The 16,327-nt window shown below is 42.1% G+C and overlaps 1 protein-coding gene across 2 annotated transcripts; it reads right to left on the bottom strand.

Moving 5' to 3' along the window:
- Positions 1-227: 227 nt before the first annotated feature.
- NUDT9 (nudix hydrolase 9) lies at positions 228-14,885 on the bottom strand. 2 transcript variants are annotated; one of them, XM_081925226.1, is made up of 8 exons: positions 14,713-14,885; positions 9,511-9,747; positions 6,807-6,902; positions 5,508-5,594; positions 4,813-4,924; positions 3,399-3,545; positions 2,846-2,930; positions 228-1,988 (listed from the first exon to the last, which is right to left on the bottom strand). In XM_081925226.1, the coding sequence occupies exons 1-8, from the start codon at positions 14,868-14,870 to the stop codon at positions 1,795-1,797; spliced, it is 1,116 nt and encodes a 371-aa protein (XP_081781352.1). In that variant the 5' UTR covers positions 14,871-14,885; the 3' UTR covers positions 228-1,794. The 2 variants fall into 2 exon arrangements, with proteins under 2 accessions (XP_081781352.1, XP_081781353.1); XM_081925227.1 differs by lacking the exon at positions 14,713-14,885 and adding an exon at positions 12,293-12,472.
- Positions 14,886-16,327: the final 1,442 nt, after the last annotated feature.

Raw genomic sequence — 16,327 nt, 5'->3', positions numbered from 1 at the left:
CAGTAGCTGTAGAGACCAATGCAGTAAAGACATGTTTTGTTGCAGCTGGGGCAGATGAAGGTATCCAGTTGTGCTGCTGGCTTGAGTAATATTGTATTCCAGCATTTTGCCCTCCCATTTGTCCAGAGTCAGGACTCCAGGATGGAAAAACGATTGCTGGGCAATGGTGTTTTGGGGCCTGCCGGAGCAAAGCAAAAACAGATAACATACAAAAACAGATAACATACGCAGAAGGCAAGGCATGCCAGAAACTGTTGCTGCTGTGCAATTTATTCAGAAGTCAAGGAATAAAACCGCTTCGTTATGTGTTTCAGAAAATATTGGCAGCTTGACATAACAAATAGAAGGGTACATAATGAACAGCCATCCCAAACTTTAGACAAAGGTTCATAAGAAAAAACTAAACGCTACTATATAACCAATGAGAAGCTGGCTGGCATAAAAGGTTAGCGTTATTGATTTGTTGATAAGACTTTGTTATTACAGGGATGGTTCCAAAGTATAATGACCTTTAGGCAGGCCATGGCATGAAGACACTCCAATAGTGGCTCGGAGGCGAAGCTATTCTTCAGAGTTGTTCAAGGTTTACAATCACTTTGGTGGTGGAAAGGTTAAGTGCTTGAAAGCAGGTTTCTAAACTGCTGGTGGTTTCAAACAAGAATATTCTGTGACTGGAGTCCAGAGAGCTTCTGTTCAAACACTAAAACAACCAGTTTCTGTATATCAGAATATTCTCCAGTGGCCAAAACAGTGAAAGCTCAGCCAGTATAGGAAACAAGAATAATTAAAAGAGCTCCTTGGATCCCACTTTTTAAAAAAATTGGAAATGGCAATATAAGATAAGCTTACTGGAATGTTTCATTCCAATATGAGCTAAGCCTAGAGGTGTGTTTCATTCATCCAAGTAAATATTTTAAAACATGTTTGTGTTGCCCTCTGTTTCCTCAATCATAGGCTCCTGGGTCAAATCCTATATTACATTTTCTTTGAAATTATACCAAAGATCTCTTTTCCCTTCTCTACAAAGACTAGGATCAGTGTGGTAAAAACAACAATAGTATGGTGGCTTATTTTGTATGATGAACAAGAGATACCGGTAATTCAGATTATGATTTAAAGATACACAATGCAACTCTGTGCATGGTTTACTCAGAAGCAAGTCCCTCTGGGTTCAATGGGATTTATTTCCAGATTACGTGCATAGGAATGCAACCTAAATTGCTTCCTGATTATGGCAATAAATATTAAGTGCAGACACTAAAGGGTTATTTCCATAACATTAGATCAATGTCAGGAATTAAAACTGATTGCAGCTGTTAATTTTTATAATTGTAAAATACCTCTCAACACTCCTGTTGATCAACAAAAACCACACCCTTGTACATGTTTTTATTTACGTATAATGGATGCAGAATATGTTCTCGAATACCTTAGCAATATTTCTTGATAGAAAGAGAGGGCACCAGGCAGCCAAAGCTAGACATTTAGAAGTCACACTGATTTTATTTTACTGGAAAATTTAATGGGGATTTGGCTTCACTTAAATTTGGCTGCCCATCCTTTGTGGCTTTAAGACAAGGATGAGGAAGCTGTGGAACTCTAGATGCTGTTGGATTACAACTCCCATCAGCCCTGCCCATTGGCACATGGTGGATGGGGCAGATGGGAACTGGAGTCCAACAAATCCGACGGGCTGTAGGTTCTCCATCCATACATCAGCAATCTCATTCTTCAAAGCAGTATGAACACCTCATTCCATCCCTAAACTTCTATCAGCCATGTTTAGGCTTTAGTTTAGGCCTTGATCTCAGCCCCATCATGGCAAACCAGGTTATGATCTTCCCTCCAGTGTGCTCCTCTTTTCTCTGCTACGAGCTTGACAAAGTCAGCATGACTGGCATAGAGTTTCAGCTTTTCTCCAATGTCAACCCATTTCACTTTCCCAGCATCGTCTCCTGCTTCCAAGTGTAAGTTCTCCATTGCTTCACCTGTTATGCAAGAGAGATTCTGGCATTAGTTTGAATCCTTTTAACCTACAGCACAACCCACTAAATACTCCACCAGGACTTCTACCCCATGACAGCTTCCACGGCAAAGCACATAACAGTTCTTTTCACCGAACACTCTTGTGACAGAAGTTCTCATACCTTCGGTAGATTTGACAGCCCTCCTTGTCCCAAGGAATCAGGCTTGAACACAAAGGAAGGGTGATAGCTCAGTGGCAGAGTGCATATTTTGCATGCAAGAGGTCCCAGGTTCCATCACTAACATCTTCACTTCCCTATCTGAATAGCCACTGCAATACTGAGCTAGATGAACCAATGGACTGGTTTGGTAAGAAGAAACATAGGAGGCTGCTTGAAACTTAAAGCAACAAATGATAACAAGATGGCATTTTTTTGTGCAATGGTACCCATGTGCCACTATAGGCAACACTCCTGAGTCATCAGGAAACTTCTTTTGGTTTTTAGTGTTGAAGTTTTTTTTTTTAAAAAAAATCTAGCATAACAATGCACAAGTAAGTGTGCCAACAATTAGGTATTCAAGCATTACTTAAATTTCTTTTTCTGTCCTCCTCCAATTTCCTTTAGTCAAGAATGTGCAAAAAAATGGTTAGCAACTGGAAAAATAATTATCATCCTTCCCATCTTCTAACACAGATGAGGAACTTGTGGTCCTCCAGTTGTTGGACTACAGTTCCCATCATCCCTGTCCACTGGCCATGCTGGCTCGTGCTGAGAATTGTAGTGCAGAACGTCTGAAGGCCCCTGGTTCCCCACCCTTGTTCCAAAAACATGACAACGGGTGTGACCACAAAACAAAGAAGGCAGCACCCCTTACTCACCAGTTTCATCATGGTAGTTTACGGCTTCGGTCTCCATCCAAGCATTGTCTGTGTTACGAGGATCATCCACATACCCTTTGTATACCTGGAAAGCCAAGATACAGGCTAACAATTGTCCTGTTTACCATTTGGGCTCTTGCCCAATTAAAGAAGTCTTAGGCAGATAATCATGTGAGTTTGTCAACTAAATAAATCTGCAAAAATGTGCATTTGAGTTGGGAAATTTAAAGGAAAAAAATTGTTTTTGAATGATGCATGCTTAAGTCACACCAGGTATCGTCTTGGAACAAGGGAAATGCCATTTAATGTATGCTTGCCACTGGCAGTTTTTAAAAGCACTTTTCTATAAAAATGTACTAAAAACGGGGTGGAGAGAATGTTGTACAGATTATTTTAATCAGTCCATTAAAGGTTGTTATACTTCCTGCTACCAAAAGCTGCTTAATAAGAAGCTGCTGCTCTTTGAAATGTAATTGAAAAGAGTTCCATCGACCTTCGCATGTAATATTTAATGGGCTTGCAAAATTATAACAGGAGCAGAGAGGGCACTCACCACAAAGTAATCTTGACTGAACAGCCTGTTCAGTTGTTTCTCCATTTCTTCCTTCTCAGCCTCAGTTTTCTGTAAGGAGTTCAAGGCCTCCTCGCTAAATTCTCTCTTTAGCGCAGCCGACAATTTTTCCCCTGGGTCTACCATGCCCTAAAATAAAAGGTTGTCACTTGTTACAACTTCCTTCAGAGCCTGGATGCTTTCCCTTTGAGGCTAATCCCACCTTTGTAGGAGGGGGGACATTATCATTATAAAAACCATATCAAGAGGTGAGGCAGGGATGATATGAAATATGATAGTGGCAGATGATAGTTTAAAAAATGAAATACAATGGAGATATCTGATGACAGATCTCTCAACATGTCAGTTATGCCCTTAAGTAAAGGTAAAGGTACCCCTGCCCGTACGGGCCAGTCTTGACAGACTCTGGGGTTGTGCGCCCATCTCACTTAAGAGGCCAGGGGCCAGCGCTGTCCGGAGACACTTCCGGGTCACATGGCCAGTGTGACATCGCTGCTCTGGCGAGCCAGAGCTGCACACGGAAACGCCGTTTACCTTCCCGCTGGTAAGCGGTCCCTATTTATCTACTTGCACCCTGAGGTGCTTTCGAACTGCTAGGTTGGCCTTACTCACAGCCTAATATGCCATGTAACAATGAATAGCCAGCTGCTGAGTGTTGTTAGTTTTTCTGGGTGTAGCTCAGGGGTGAGGAACCTCAGGCGGGGGGTGGGGGGCGATGCAGCTGTTCAGACCTCTCTATCCGGCACTCAGAACTTTCCCCAGACTGCCACCACTCTCTGCAAGCCACAATCCCCACTGGCTCTGCTTTAAACCCATGTTTTTGCCTGGCTGCAATGTGCCCTTGAACTGTGACAGTACCTCTTGCTCATCTGAATGAAGGAATCATAGAATCATAGAGTTAGAAGGAACTCAAGAATCATCTAGTCCAACCCCCTGCAATGCAGAAATCAATACAGAGGGGTACAGTGGTACCTCGGGTTAAGAACTTAATTCGTTCCGGAGGTCCGTTCTTAATCTGAAACTGTTCTTAACCTGAGGTACCACTTTAGCTAATGGGGCTTCCCGCTGCCGCCATTCTGTTCTCATCTTGAAGCAAAGTTCTTAACCCGAGGTACTATTTCTGGGTTAGCGGAGTCTGTAACCTGAAGCGTCTGTAACCTAAAACGTCTGTAACCTGAAGTGTCTGTAACCCAAGGTACCACTGTACATACAGGAGCTAGTGTGCGGCCCTCAGAAGGAAATGTGGCCCTCAGAATGAAAAAGTTTCCCCTCTCCTGGTGAAGATTTTAGTAATCCTTCAAATGCTTAGCAAGAAAAGGAGCTGTGACACACACACAGAGTCTTTTGGAGACCAGCACATTTTTGGAAACCAATTCTGTCAATTCTCTGTTCTCACCCCTGGAATGGCCCATTCCCCGCAGTCCTTCCTTTTGATTGCGATGAACTGCAAGATACTTTTGCCAGACGCTGGGTGAGCTACTTTATTGCCACTGCCGTCTCTCTTCCACCTGCAAAGAGTAACGGGGGGGGGGGGGGGGAGATTAATCTGTGGTTCAGCTCAAGACATGCAGGAAAACGCCACTTCAGATGTAACATCAAACCATAGCTATGAGCCCAATGCCTGCATGCTTCCCACTCATACCACATGCTCAGATTCTCTTGCTTGCAATTTAGCTGCAAGAACATGATTTGCTGCTATTTCTGAACCACGTTTCGCCGTATTTTGTTGCAGTTGCAAATGTAAGGCTTGCTGCTGAACTGGAAGTGAGGGAGGTAAACAGAGGAAATGAAGAGAAGAAGGAGAGAGAGTGTGAGCTCTGGGCTCATTCATACAGTTCCACAGTTTGGTATTCTGTCTGAACCCCCCCCCCCCCCGAGCATTGGAACTGAAATGAATGTGAAAACCTTAGGTCCGCTCAGCAAGGATGCATTGTGGGGGCTCAGGCAACATAGAAATTGCTTCCATACAGTTTTTAAAGTCATCTTAAAGTAGAATTAGAAGCATATCATGATCAGCATTTTTAATATTTCACATATTAACGTGAACGTAAAATATTCCCAGTTGACATCATCTGGAATGATATTACTTACTTAGTTACAAGAGGATCTGCAGCATGATTTGGTCCCCAACGCCCCAAGAGACCTCGGCCCACTAATCCTGTCCTGCCTACAGGATTCCTGAAAAATAACAGAGCACAAATGAATGCCTGGATACGATCCAAAGGCCCACACAACTGAAGTTCCGCATGGCCAAAGAAGATTGCAGCTCATCTTTCTTGAACAGCAACGCCCCCTCTTAACCAAATGCCACTTACCACACTACTTTTGAAACACGGAAGCCTTTCAAATGCAGTCTGTGATACAGAATTGGGAGCGGGGTGGATCTGCTGTTCAAAGACCAAAACCCTACTGGGCATGTCTAGCCTCTTTGGTGCACCCAAAATAGGTCTTCGAAGCATATGTATTTTAAAAAATATTTAACGAAACAGTGTTATGACAGTGTTATAGCAGGGGTTCCCTAACTGTGGTCTGTAGACTACCAGTGGTCTGTGAGTTTCATTCAGGTGGTCCGCAGCATGTCTACATTAAGTATTCATATTGATTTTTAATTGCATTTTAATCGTTCATCTTATTTTTCATACCTTTTTGTTGTATTACAATGTAAGGGATGAAAATAGTACTATTATAAAATACTATGTAAGAAATAAAAGCAATTAAATACAGCATCTAGCACACTGCATTACGATTGCTACAATAGGCGGGGGGGGCGGATGATTGGGAACAAATGGCTTACAGGGTATTCAAGATTTTGTTAGAGATGTTTTTCTTATATTCTCATTTTTTAGAATGCATTTTAAAAGCATGCAATAGTTTCAGTGTTTTCTTTTTAAATGCTAAAGTCCTGAATATAATTTTCTAAGGAATAAGAATGTATAATCTGGTTTACATGCCTAATGCACTATATCAAGGAGTTTACATTAAATAGACAGTTAAGAAAAACATTATCAAGAACAACTCATGGAGCTATGAAACAGCATGAGATAAACCTTTTCTTCCTGCTTCATTCTTTACACTTGGGCCACATAACAACCATTACTTTGCCTTTCACATAATAGCAATACTGGTTGAAGTATACTCTTTTAATTGTCTTTTAAACCCATGGTCCTAATGACAATCAAGGCTTCAGAAAATAGCTTCAGAAGAGCTTTAGCTTGGAAACTTGCAAATATGTATTGGACACACATTTTAGCAGACAGGCAACCAGGATTCTGAACCAGTGAATCAGTGCTGACCTCTTAGGTTATTTCCACTAAGGTATGTGATCAGATCAAGACCTTCACTCACAGACTTTTGATGCATGCACAAGCACCAACACAGAATGTCAAATACCTGGGCCTCCCATTTTCCACGTGATAGAAACCATTCTGGCTCCTCCTCTCCACTTGCCCATCCTTCTCATTGAACTTTGGAGAAAAGTTTTTCACCCTTTTCAAGAAAATAATAACAAAACTGAAATAAACAATTTTAAAACCCTTCAATGTGCATTACCAACATCCCAGTTTCTATGGAACTTATTTCCAATGTTAGCTGTATTCAGGATCACAACTTGGCAGCCCAATCCTATCTGGTAAGATGTCCTTTACTGTAATCCTTTTGCCCTATCCTCAAACTGTCTATCAGATTCTTCAGTCTGTTTTCGCATTACTGTGTGTGCTCTTTGGCTTGCTCATTTCATTTGTGCTTCTCTGTGATATCCATGTGCTTGGCATGAGTTTGTGTGCCAACTGTCAGAAAAAGTTTGTGGTGTGCAGGTATGTAGGGAATTGGACTTGTGTTGGGGTGCTCTTTTTGGGATGGTTGCAGGGCACATGCCATCTTTGTCTAGCCAGGACCTACCTAATGCAATGATGAAGGGCAGACTTTCATTTTTCATTGCTTGACAGATGCCAGTTACAGACAACTTAGTTAAAAGGCTGCATTTTAAGCTTAGCATGGACAGCCTAGAGTTTTGTGTAGGTGGAAGGAGCATTCTGCTTTCAAGCATGTGCACATCCGACCTATCTTTTTTAGACAAAAGCTGTCTCCTTCTCTAGCCCTTACATAAAGAAGTTTGTAGCCCAAGGCCAGTGCTTGTTTGGCAACAATTTGGCAGCTGCTTGATCGCTGACCGTCTCTTGATTTTCTCACACAGTCAGAGAGCGAGCGGTAAAACTTCTAGTTATTTAATGGTTCAAAAGAATAAGTCATAATGACATCAATTTTGCACTAAACAAACAATGCTAATATTTGGCTTTTTTCAAATCATGCTTATTTTTAGCATTGTGGCTGCTAAAATCTGGGGACACTAGGTAGCTGTGCTATATGAAAATGGCAAGGTTCTTCCCTGTGACACAGCCAAGTTACGTTGCTAGGCTCAGTTGTTACCCTGGCCTACAAATAAGCCTTCAGTACATGCAGGACAATGCATGATAAACTCCTCCATTATGTAAACCAAGAGAGGACTAGATTTATAACTTTGCTTCTAGTAAAGTAAGACCTTCATGCTTCGATTTGTCACTTGGTGGTCTGGAATTAAGCTAGTAAATCTCCTTAAGGTTTTAAAACTGCTTTGAGGGTTTTTGTTTTTTACAACTAAGTGGTCTATACATTTTATGAAACAAAATAAATAAAAGGTGGTAGTTTAAAGCTACCAGTGTGGTATAGATGGTGCTGGATGTGGACTCAAAGCAACTGTTTAAATTCTCCCACAAGCATGCAATGATTTTTATGAACTTCTTTAAAAAATGTGTTTTCTACCTTCCAGAACCTCTGAAAAAGGACATGACACAATAAATATGTACAATATCAAATGCATTATAAAATTAAAGAATGCATCCTTTACTTTTGCATTTGTTGATTGTGAACAAGCCCTACAAATTTATCAAGTGCTTAACTTGGCTACTGTTGGTAGCTTCTCCAATCCCACCACCCCATATCAAAATTAAACACTTTGCTTAATTTGTAGGATCTCAGCACAATTCCTCTGGAATTGTATTCATGCCTAGTAATACGCTTGCTATTACCAGATGAAATAAGATAAAGGAAGCACCTTATCCAAAGCTGCTGCTATATTTAAGTTTAGCTGCTAGTCAACAGCTGGAAGGATTAAGTGGCAGTGCCAACTCACCAAGCAGAAGGGAGGGCTTCCCCCTTGAGCCTTCATTATTCCCTGCCACTCTCACCAAAGGTGTCATGGACTTTGAAGACGCTGGAACTCAGGACGAAAGGGAAAAACGTCCTAAGAGGAAGGCACGTTTGGCAAACTCTCACCATGATCAACTCCCACCCAGAAACCTATGTCCCCACTGTGGAAGGAGGTGTGGATCCAGAATAGCCCTCCACAGTCACTTACGGACTCACTGTTAAGACCGTGTTCATGGAAGACAATCTTACTCAACCACGAGTGATTGCCAAAGAAAGAAGACGACGACTCCCTGCCACTGTCAGAAAGCATGTATGCGTTAGCAAACCTTACATAAAATATTTGCTGCCCTTGATATAACTAGTTAGAAGTGCAATGAACAGAGCTGGATTTTTACGTGTCAACGAGATTCCAAAATTTACCCTAAAATCTGTACAGCAAGCTATTTCCACAATGGTGAGCTTAAGCACTGCATATTCTAACTGCAGCATTTGTGGCTCCCTTAGTTCAAAATTTAAGTCCCATTTAAGTCTTGGGGTATAAATAACCTGAACTGAAACTGTATTATTGCTTGTTAGCTGCCCTGAGCCCGCCCTTGGCTAGGGAGGGCGGGGTATAAATAAAAAGTTGTTGTTGTTGTTGTTGTTGTTGTTGTTGTTGTTGTTGTTATTATTATTATTATTATTATTATTATTATTATTATTATTAAGCAGCCTCCCTGGAGAACTTAATAACTGAACACAACTCCTCTTCCAACAGTTTGTCTCTTATAACTAAGAACGAAGGCAATATATGCTCACATTCATAAATATTATGTCCACCATTTACTTTTAGTCAAGCAAAAGCTAAGTCATTCTCAAAAACAAGCCCTCCCCTTTTACTGCACCCCATTAGTCAACCAACAGTGCTCACCCAATTTCTGGATCTGCCCATTTAGGTCCTGCCAAAACAGATTGAGCTGTATATTCCACAGGGCTGTAATCCTCCCATTCAGTTGACCAATCCACCTTATCGTTGGGAACTCCGCTGCGCTCAATGTTTGATCCTGGATATGGGGAGGTCCTTGCTTTGTTATGCAAATTTTCTCTTGCATCTTTACAATTCGACATTTTAGCAGCCTTGCTGTGAAACCAACTTTCTGAAGATGGGCTGTAGAAAAATAGAAGGAGTTGCACACAAAGGGGAAAATAAACTTGATGTAATGCTGTGCGTTGCAGGATTGGGACATTTCATACATAGTAAATTGCATACAAACACCATCAATATCACAGCCATCCAGGAAAACTCCACATCTTGTGTGATTTAAGTGCTAAATAACCAACTGTTAAAAACGTGGGCAAGTGGGGAAAGTTCATCCTCCCCCAGGAGGATGGCCCAGTCTGTTGAAAATGAGATTCTTAATCTCAGGGTCACAGGCTCAAGGCCCAAATTGGGCAAAAGATTCCTGCATTGCAAGGGGGTTGGACTAGATGACCTTGCGGTCCCTTTCAACTCTGCAATTCTATGATTCTATGAAGGTGGAAATTTCCTTACACAAGCTGTTGACCTATCAACCAAACTGTAGTTTCATCACATTGTAAAAATAAAATATCAAGTATGGTGCTCATGGGTATTATAGGGGTGGCATGGTGAACATTTCTAATGCTCGTTGGTTCAAAGAGGGGGGAAGGTGGATGGGGACACTTTAGTAAATGACTTAAATCATTTGCAAAAAAAAAAACCAAAACCAAAGACTATAAAGCAAGTACCCCCACCCAATATTCCTTAATAAATTATCAGGTTTTTTAAAAAAATGAAAATGAAGAACTAAAGTACATTTATAGTTGTTTTAGTTAGGGAGATACATTTTTTAAAGGCAATATTGCTTCCTCTGCTACTGAGCCATGAGTGAGTGATGATAGGATTGCAGCCAAACCACAGTCACTGAGAAATAAGGAGGTGGTATAAAAGCAGAGACATCACCTTGCCAACAAAGGTCCGTATAGTTAAAGCTATGGTTTTCCCAGTAGTGATGTATGGAAGTGAGAGCTGGACCATAAAGAAGGCTGATCGCCGAAGAATTGATGCTTTTGAATTATGGTGCTGGAGGAGACTCTTGAGAGTCCCATGGACTGCAAGAAGAACAAACCTATCCATTCTGAAGGAAATCAGCCCTGAGTGCTCACTGGAAGGACAAATCCTGAAGCTGAGGTTCCAATATTTTGGCCACCTCATGAGAAGAGAAGACTCCCTGGAAAAACCCTGATGTTGGGGAAGATGGAGGGCACAAAGAGAAGGGGACGACAGAGGACGAGATGGCTGGACAGTGTTCTCGAAGCTACCAGCATGAGTTTGACCAAACTGCGGGAGGCAGTGGGAGACAGGAGTGCCTGGCATGCTCTGGTCCATGGGGTCACGAAGAGTCAGACATGACTAAACGACTAAACAACAACAAATGTGTATAAAGGTTAAAATGCACACCTAAGGGAAAACTCACCATCACCACTGTTACCGGAAAAATCCGAGGGCTCCCTTGGACAAAACAAAGACGCCAACCAGGATAACTTGGAGCAAAACAGCAGCCTGTAGGCTTGGCCTTTATTGAACTGTTGCAACAGGGTGTTCCCCTCACTTGCAGGAGAGAGGAAAGACCCAGAAGAAGGCCTTATAAAAACTTTTGAAATTCCCCTCCTCTAGGTCGAGCCCACCCCCAGAAACATCATGCATACATTACAGAAAGGAGGGGTTGAGGGAGGAGTTGGTGGTAACCTGAGTGTCTTGTCACCTGGCTGGTTCCTCCTTTCCCCCCTCCCCATGAGTCACTTCCAGGAGACAAAGGGGAGTTTGCAGTTTCCTGCCCCCAGAGGGAAGATCTGATCATTGTCCTTTGTTTCAGTCCATGCTGAATCCACTCCCATATGCAAGTTCTTTGTGATCTTGATTGTCTTCTGTCTGGGATCATCAGGGTTGGCATAACAACTGGGCAGAGCTCCTGTGGATGTGCTGAGATGGTGAAGGGATTATGGCTGACCAGAACCAAGCCACCCCCTTTTGATAGTCCTTGTCATATGGAATAAAATAAAAATGGAACAGTGCAAATCCGATGTATGGTTGATTTTTCTATAAATTTATAACAGAAGTGTGGCGTATGTAGTGTGTGAGTGTGAGTGTGTGTGAAGTTTGTACAAACTGAATGATTTGGGGGGGGGTCCTGCTACACCACTAATGAACACTGAGTATGATCAGTAGCCATGGAACACTAAATGTTAGTTGGAAAAGAAAGTCAGCAAAGGACAATTAGGGGACAGGGAGAGAGAGAATGGAGTATCTTGGAGGAAGGTGTGGTGGTTGGAAACCTGAATAAGAGCACTGCTTTTAGGAGGCGAGAATACACTGCAACGTTTTGTTGCAGGCTCCATTTCCGCTACGCAGTTGTTCCACCAAGAAGCAAACTTGCTCCCAGCTTTCAACATTCTAGCCAAGGAGCTTAAAGGCGCTATCTAGAATAACTCAGAATTCCTTATGCTTACATTTAAAATGTACAAAATTAAAATGCATTTTATTAATTTTCCAAATCAATACAATTAAGTCGGCTGTGAAAACTATTAGGCTACCAGCATTATCATTCTGACATTATTCCCCACACATCTAGGAGCCCCTGCTCACTGATCTATGCAGAAAGCAGGAGTGTAATATTAGACCTTGGGACAAATACCTGTAGGCTAGATTCCTGGCTGCTTGAAATAGTGGGTAGAAGTAAGTGTAGGAAGAAGACTTAGCAGCAACAGCAGTTAAAGTCACAGTGAGAGAAACTACGGTAACCGTCCGGGCCAGGAAACCCCTTGCCATCCCATGCAGTAAGCTCAAAGAGAAATGCCCACCAGTTGTGGAGCAACCTGGAAAGTCAGGAAACCAAATAGAAAACATATTAGCATAGTATGTGTTGACCCTTCTCCATTCCCCGCAAGACAAACTGACAAGTCACTTCACAATTTATATGTTCTACAAATTACGGAGCAGAAGGCAGGAATTGTTGCTAATATTACATAAGACTCGCTACCTTTATTTTATGTAAGTTGCCATTCACTGTTAACAATTAAAGTAAAATTGCTCCCAAGATTCGGCTTGTGTAGCCAAAGATAAAACACATTTTTGCATTTTAATCTCCACAAGTATCGGTTATTGCATTATTTATCTAGGACAAGCTATTTTGCAAAATATACCAACGTATGAAATGAAATAAGACTGCACTGCACTGTAGTGCGATCCTATTCTTATTTCCCCCGAAGGAGTAAGTCCCACTGAGTTAAATGGGATTTGCTTCCAAGACTGCATCTTGGGTTTTGTGGCAATTTAGGTAAACAATTCAGATTAGAAAGCACTGATTTAAATCCTTAACATTAGTCAACATTTTTCATTTACATATCACAGGGTTGGACTGTTGTCGTCCCCCCCCCCCAAAAAAATGCATTGCAGTTTTTAACGTAACTGTTAAATTGTGTTGATTTACAACTAGGCAGAACACTTGCAATTATTTTAGTAGGAGTACATTATACCTATAGGCATTGAATTATACTGTGACATTTTCATACTGGATACCAGGGCAAGAAACCTTCTGCTTTTAACAGTTGAAGAGGAGAGGACATTCTAGCAAGTTTAGCTTTTTCTGCACCTGCATTAAAAGCTGTATCTGGCAACATTATACATCTGGCATCATAACCAGCAGGGTGCAGGTGGCAATATTCTTCTACACGTAGCTGAGGGTTCAGAAACATTTTATTACAGGATAAAAGCCATAAACAAACAAGGCTGCTTTACTGTATTCAGACAGACATGCTTTGACTAGCCAGTCAACAACTATTTGCATTTTTTTAAAGGATGTCTTATGTTTTTGCATTGTAAAACACCCTGATATTCATAACATTGTAGCGTTCGAAGGATCCCAACACCCTATGGTCATTTAATTGAGCCTCCTGCAATGCTGAAATCACAGCCAAAGAATCCCTGGTGGTCATCCAACCTCTTATTTTAAAAAATTCAATGGAGTTTTCTTAAGCGAAAGCTATTCCTAATGTTTAGTCAGACTCTCCCTTCTTGTGCATTTGAGTCCATATCATCATTACTGCTGTATATTTATTTACACTCCGCCTTTTCCCCTGACTGAAGGCAGCTTACAAATAAAAAATAAGAACAGCTAAAAACATGGGGGTTATTATTGTTGTTATTATTATTAGGTGTTATAGAAACAGTTCTGTAAACAAATATCCATTGAAGTAACTATTGTTATATATTTATTTACGCCCCGCCTTTTTCCTTGACTGAAGGCAGCTTACAAAAAAAAAGAACAGTTAAAAACAGGATTATTATTATTAGGTGTTATAGAAACAGTTCTATAGACAAAATATCCATTGAAGTAATTATTGTTATATATTTATTTACGCCCCGCTTTTTTCCTTAACCTGAAGGCAGCTTACAAAAAAAAAGAACAGTTAAAAACATAGGATTATTATTGTTATAGAAACAGTTCCATAAACAAAATATCCGTTGAAGCAACTGTTGTTATATATTTATTTACGCCCCGCCTTTTTCCTTGACTGAAGGCAGCTTACCAAAAAAAAAAGTTAAAAACATAGGGATCATTATTATTATTGGGTGGTATAGAAACAGTTCTATAAACAGAACAAATATCCACTGAAGTAACAGCCGAGGCAGAAATATGTTTTGTTGTTTTATCTTTTTTTGCTCTGAGGTGTTCTATTCTGGTTTTTGTTTTACTCTCAAACGGTGCATAGAAATCTTAGGGAAATATGAAATTCCCCACTCAGCCGTAAAAGCTCACGGGGCTGCCTCCTGTCAGGCGAGCCTACCTCGCAGGGTCGTCGTGGATTAAAACGAAGACTTTGCGCTTCAGAGGAAAGGGAAGGACAGATCAATGTGTGTTTCGATAAGAGCCGTGTAACATTTGCTCCGCATGTATAAGCGTCTCTGCATACATATTTCTAGGACCGAAATACAGATCGCATCTCATTTATTTTTGACATTCGCGTTATCTATATAGAAAAAAAGCGCGGGAACTGGCGAGGGGGGGAGGGGACCGGCCTCCCCTCCCCCTCTCGCTCTCTCCTCAGCACTCACCCCCCGCAAAGCTTCCTCTCTTCGGCCCTTTTTTTCCTCCCAAGCCGCCTTTGCCCCCCGTCAGTCAAATCTCTGCCCCGTGATTGGCTGCGACGGGGACAAAAAAGAAAAACCGTTGCCGCCCTTACCCAATGGGCCAACGTCCTTGTGTCCTTCATCCCGCCTCCTTCCACCCCTCAGGGAAATGAAGCCGGGGGATTAGCGGCGTCTCGTTCGCCCCGCCTACTCTGGGTGGTCGATAGGGCAGCGCGGGTGGCGATGTGTTGACGTCGCCTGTCACCTTTCCTCGAAAAAACAAAAACAAAAAAACGCATTACGTCACACGTCGCCCGTATTCTGATTGGGTTTCAGATGAAGGAGAGGCGTCAGGCCTTTCCCACTGCCCTCTCGCCTTTCCACACATAGAGGTAGAAGGATAGACACATAGAGGTAGAAGTATAGACTCACACAACATGCAAGAGGTTGCGAATAAGCAATAAATTAATAGGGAACCTCATAGGTCGGAACCCATGGAGGTTTCCCTACATTGCAGGGGGTTGGACTAGATATCCCTGTGGATCTCTTCCCGCTCTACAAAGCTACCCGAGAACGGTCAGCCAAAAATTCATGTTTTGCGCCGCTCTACTTTTTCCTACCTCTATGGTCCATGTGACGAAGGTGGCAAATCCTCTTAAAGGGATATCGCCCCAGGTCTAGTTCACAGAGAACTGACACCACAGAGATAGGCAGTGGTAGAGTTACAAGCGAAGGTGTCCGTGCTGACCAATGAGGAACATTAGAATCATAGCATTGTTGGAAGGGTACCCAGGGTCATCTAGTCCAACCCCCTGCAATGCAGGAATTATATAAAATGCATTCAAAAATCTTGCCCATAATTACCATAAAAACAGCATGGCGCCAACCCTTTGTTGTTGTTGTTGTTTAGTCGTTTAGTCATGTCCGACTCTTCGTGACCCCATGGACCAGAGAACGCCAGACACCTCTGTCCTCCACTGCCTCCCGCAGTTTGGCCAACCCTTTACTTAAAACCAGTTAGTTCTCAAAAGCCTGTTGGAACAAGAAAGTCTAGGGAGGGAGTTCTGAACTAGGAGCAGCCACCAAGAAGGCCCTGTCCTACATCTCTACCAAGCATGCCTGGGAGGGTGGTGCTGGGACCAGGAGAAGGGATAGGAGCGTAGTAACATGACTGGGGTTAGGGTGCTTTAACACTTGGTTGTTCCCTGCACTGATTCCTGCATTTCAAGGGGCTGGGCTAGATGACTCTCAGGATTCCTTCCAACTCTATGATTCTATCATGCTAGAATCAAGAATTTTACTTAAGGCTTTCACTTTAAACCTGCTTCTAATCAACTGGCTATTTGTTCTGCTAAGCCAGTAAAACATTTCCAGATGCTTTCTAGGATCTTTTCCTACCCTTGAGGGAAATTATCCTAACCACCCAGCTCATCCCTTAGCCAAGCCCTACCCAAACCCTCTCCAAACCCTCTTTCTGACAGCTGATCTGTCAGGTTCTGTCTTTTAACTCTCCACGCCCTCCTGATCAGTCAACCCTGATGGGATGCAGCATCTCCTGGGGGGTTAACCCTAGCTCTCTGTCTGTCACTGGGCCTGCAGA

Source organism: Podarcis melisellensis (assembly GCF_964234715.1).
Source record: "Podarcis melisellensis genome assembly, chromosome: 9".
In the NCBI taxonomy this organism is placed as follows: Eukaryota; Metazoa; Chordata; class Lepidosauria; order Squamata; family Lacertidae; genus Podarcis; species Podarcis melisellensis.
This window is presented reverse-complemented; position numbering and strand designations above follow the sequence as displayed.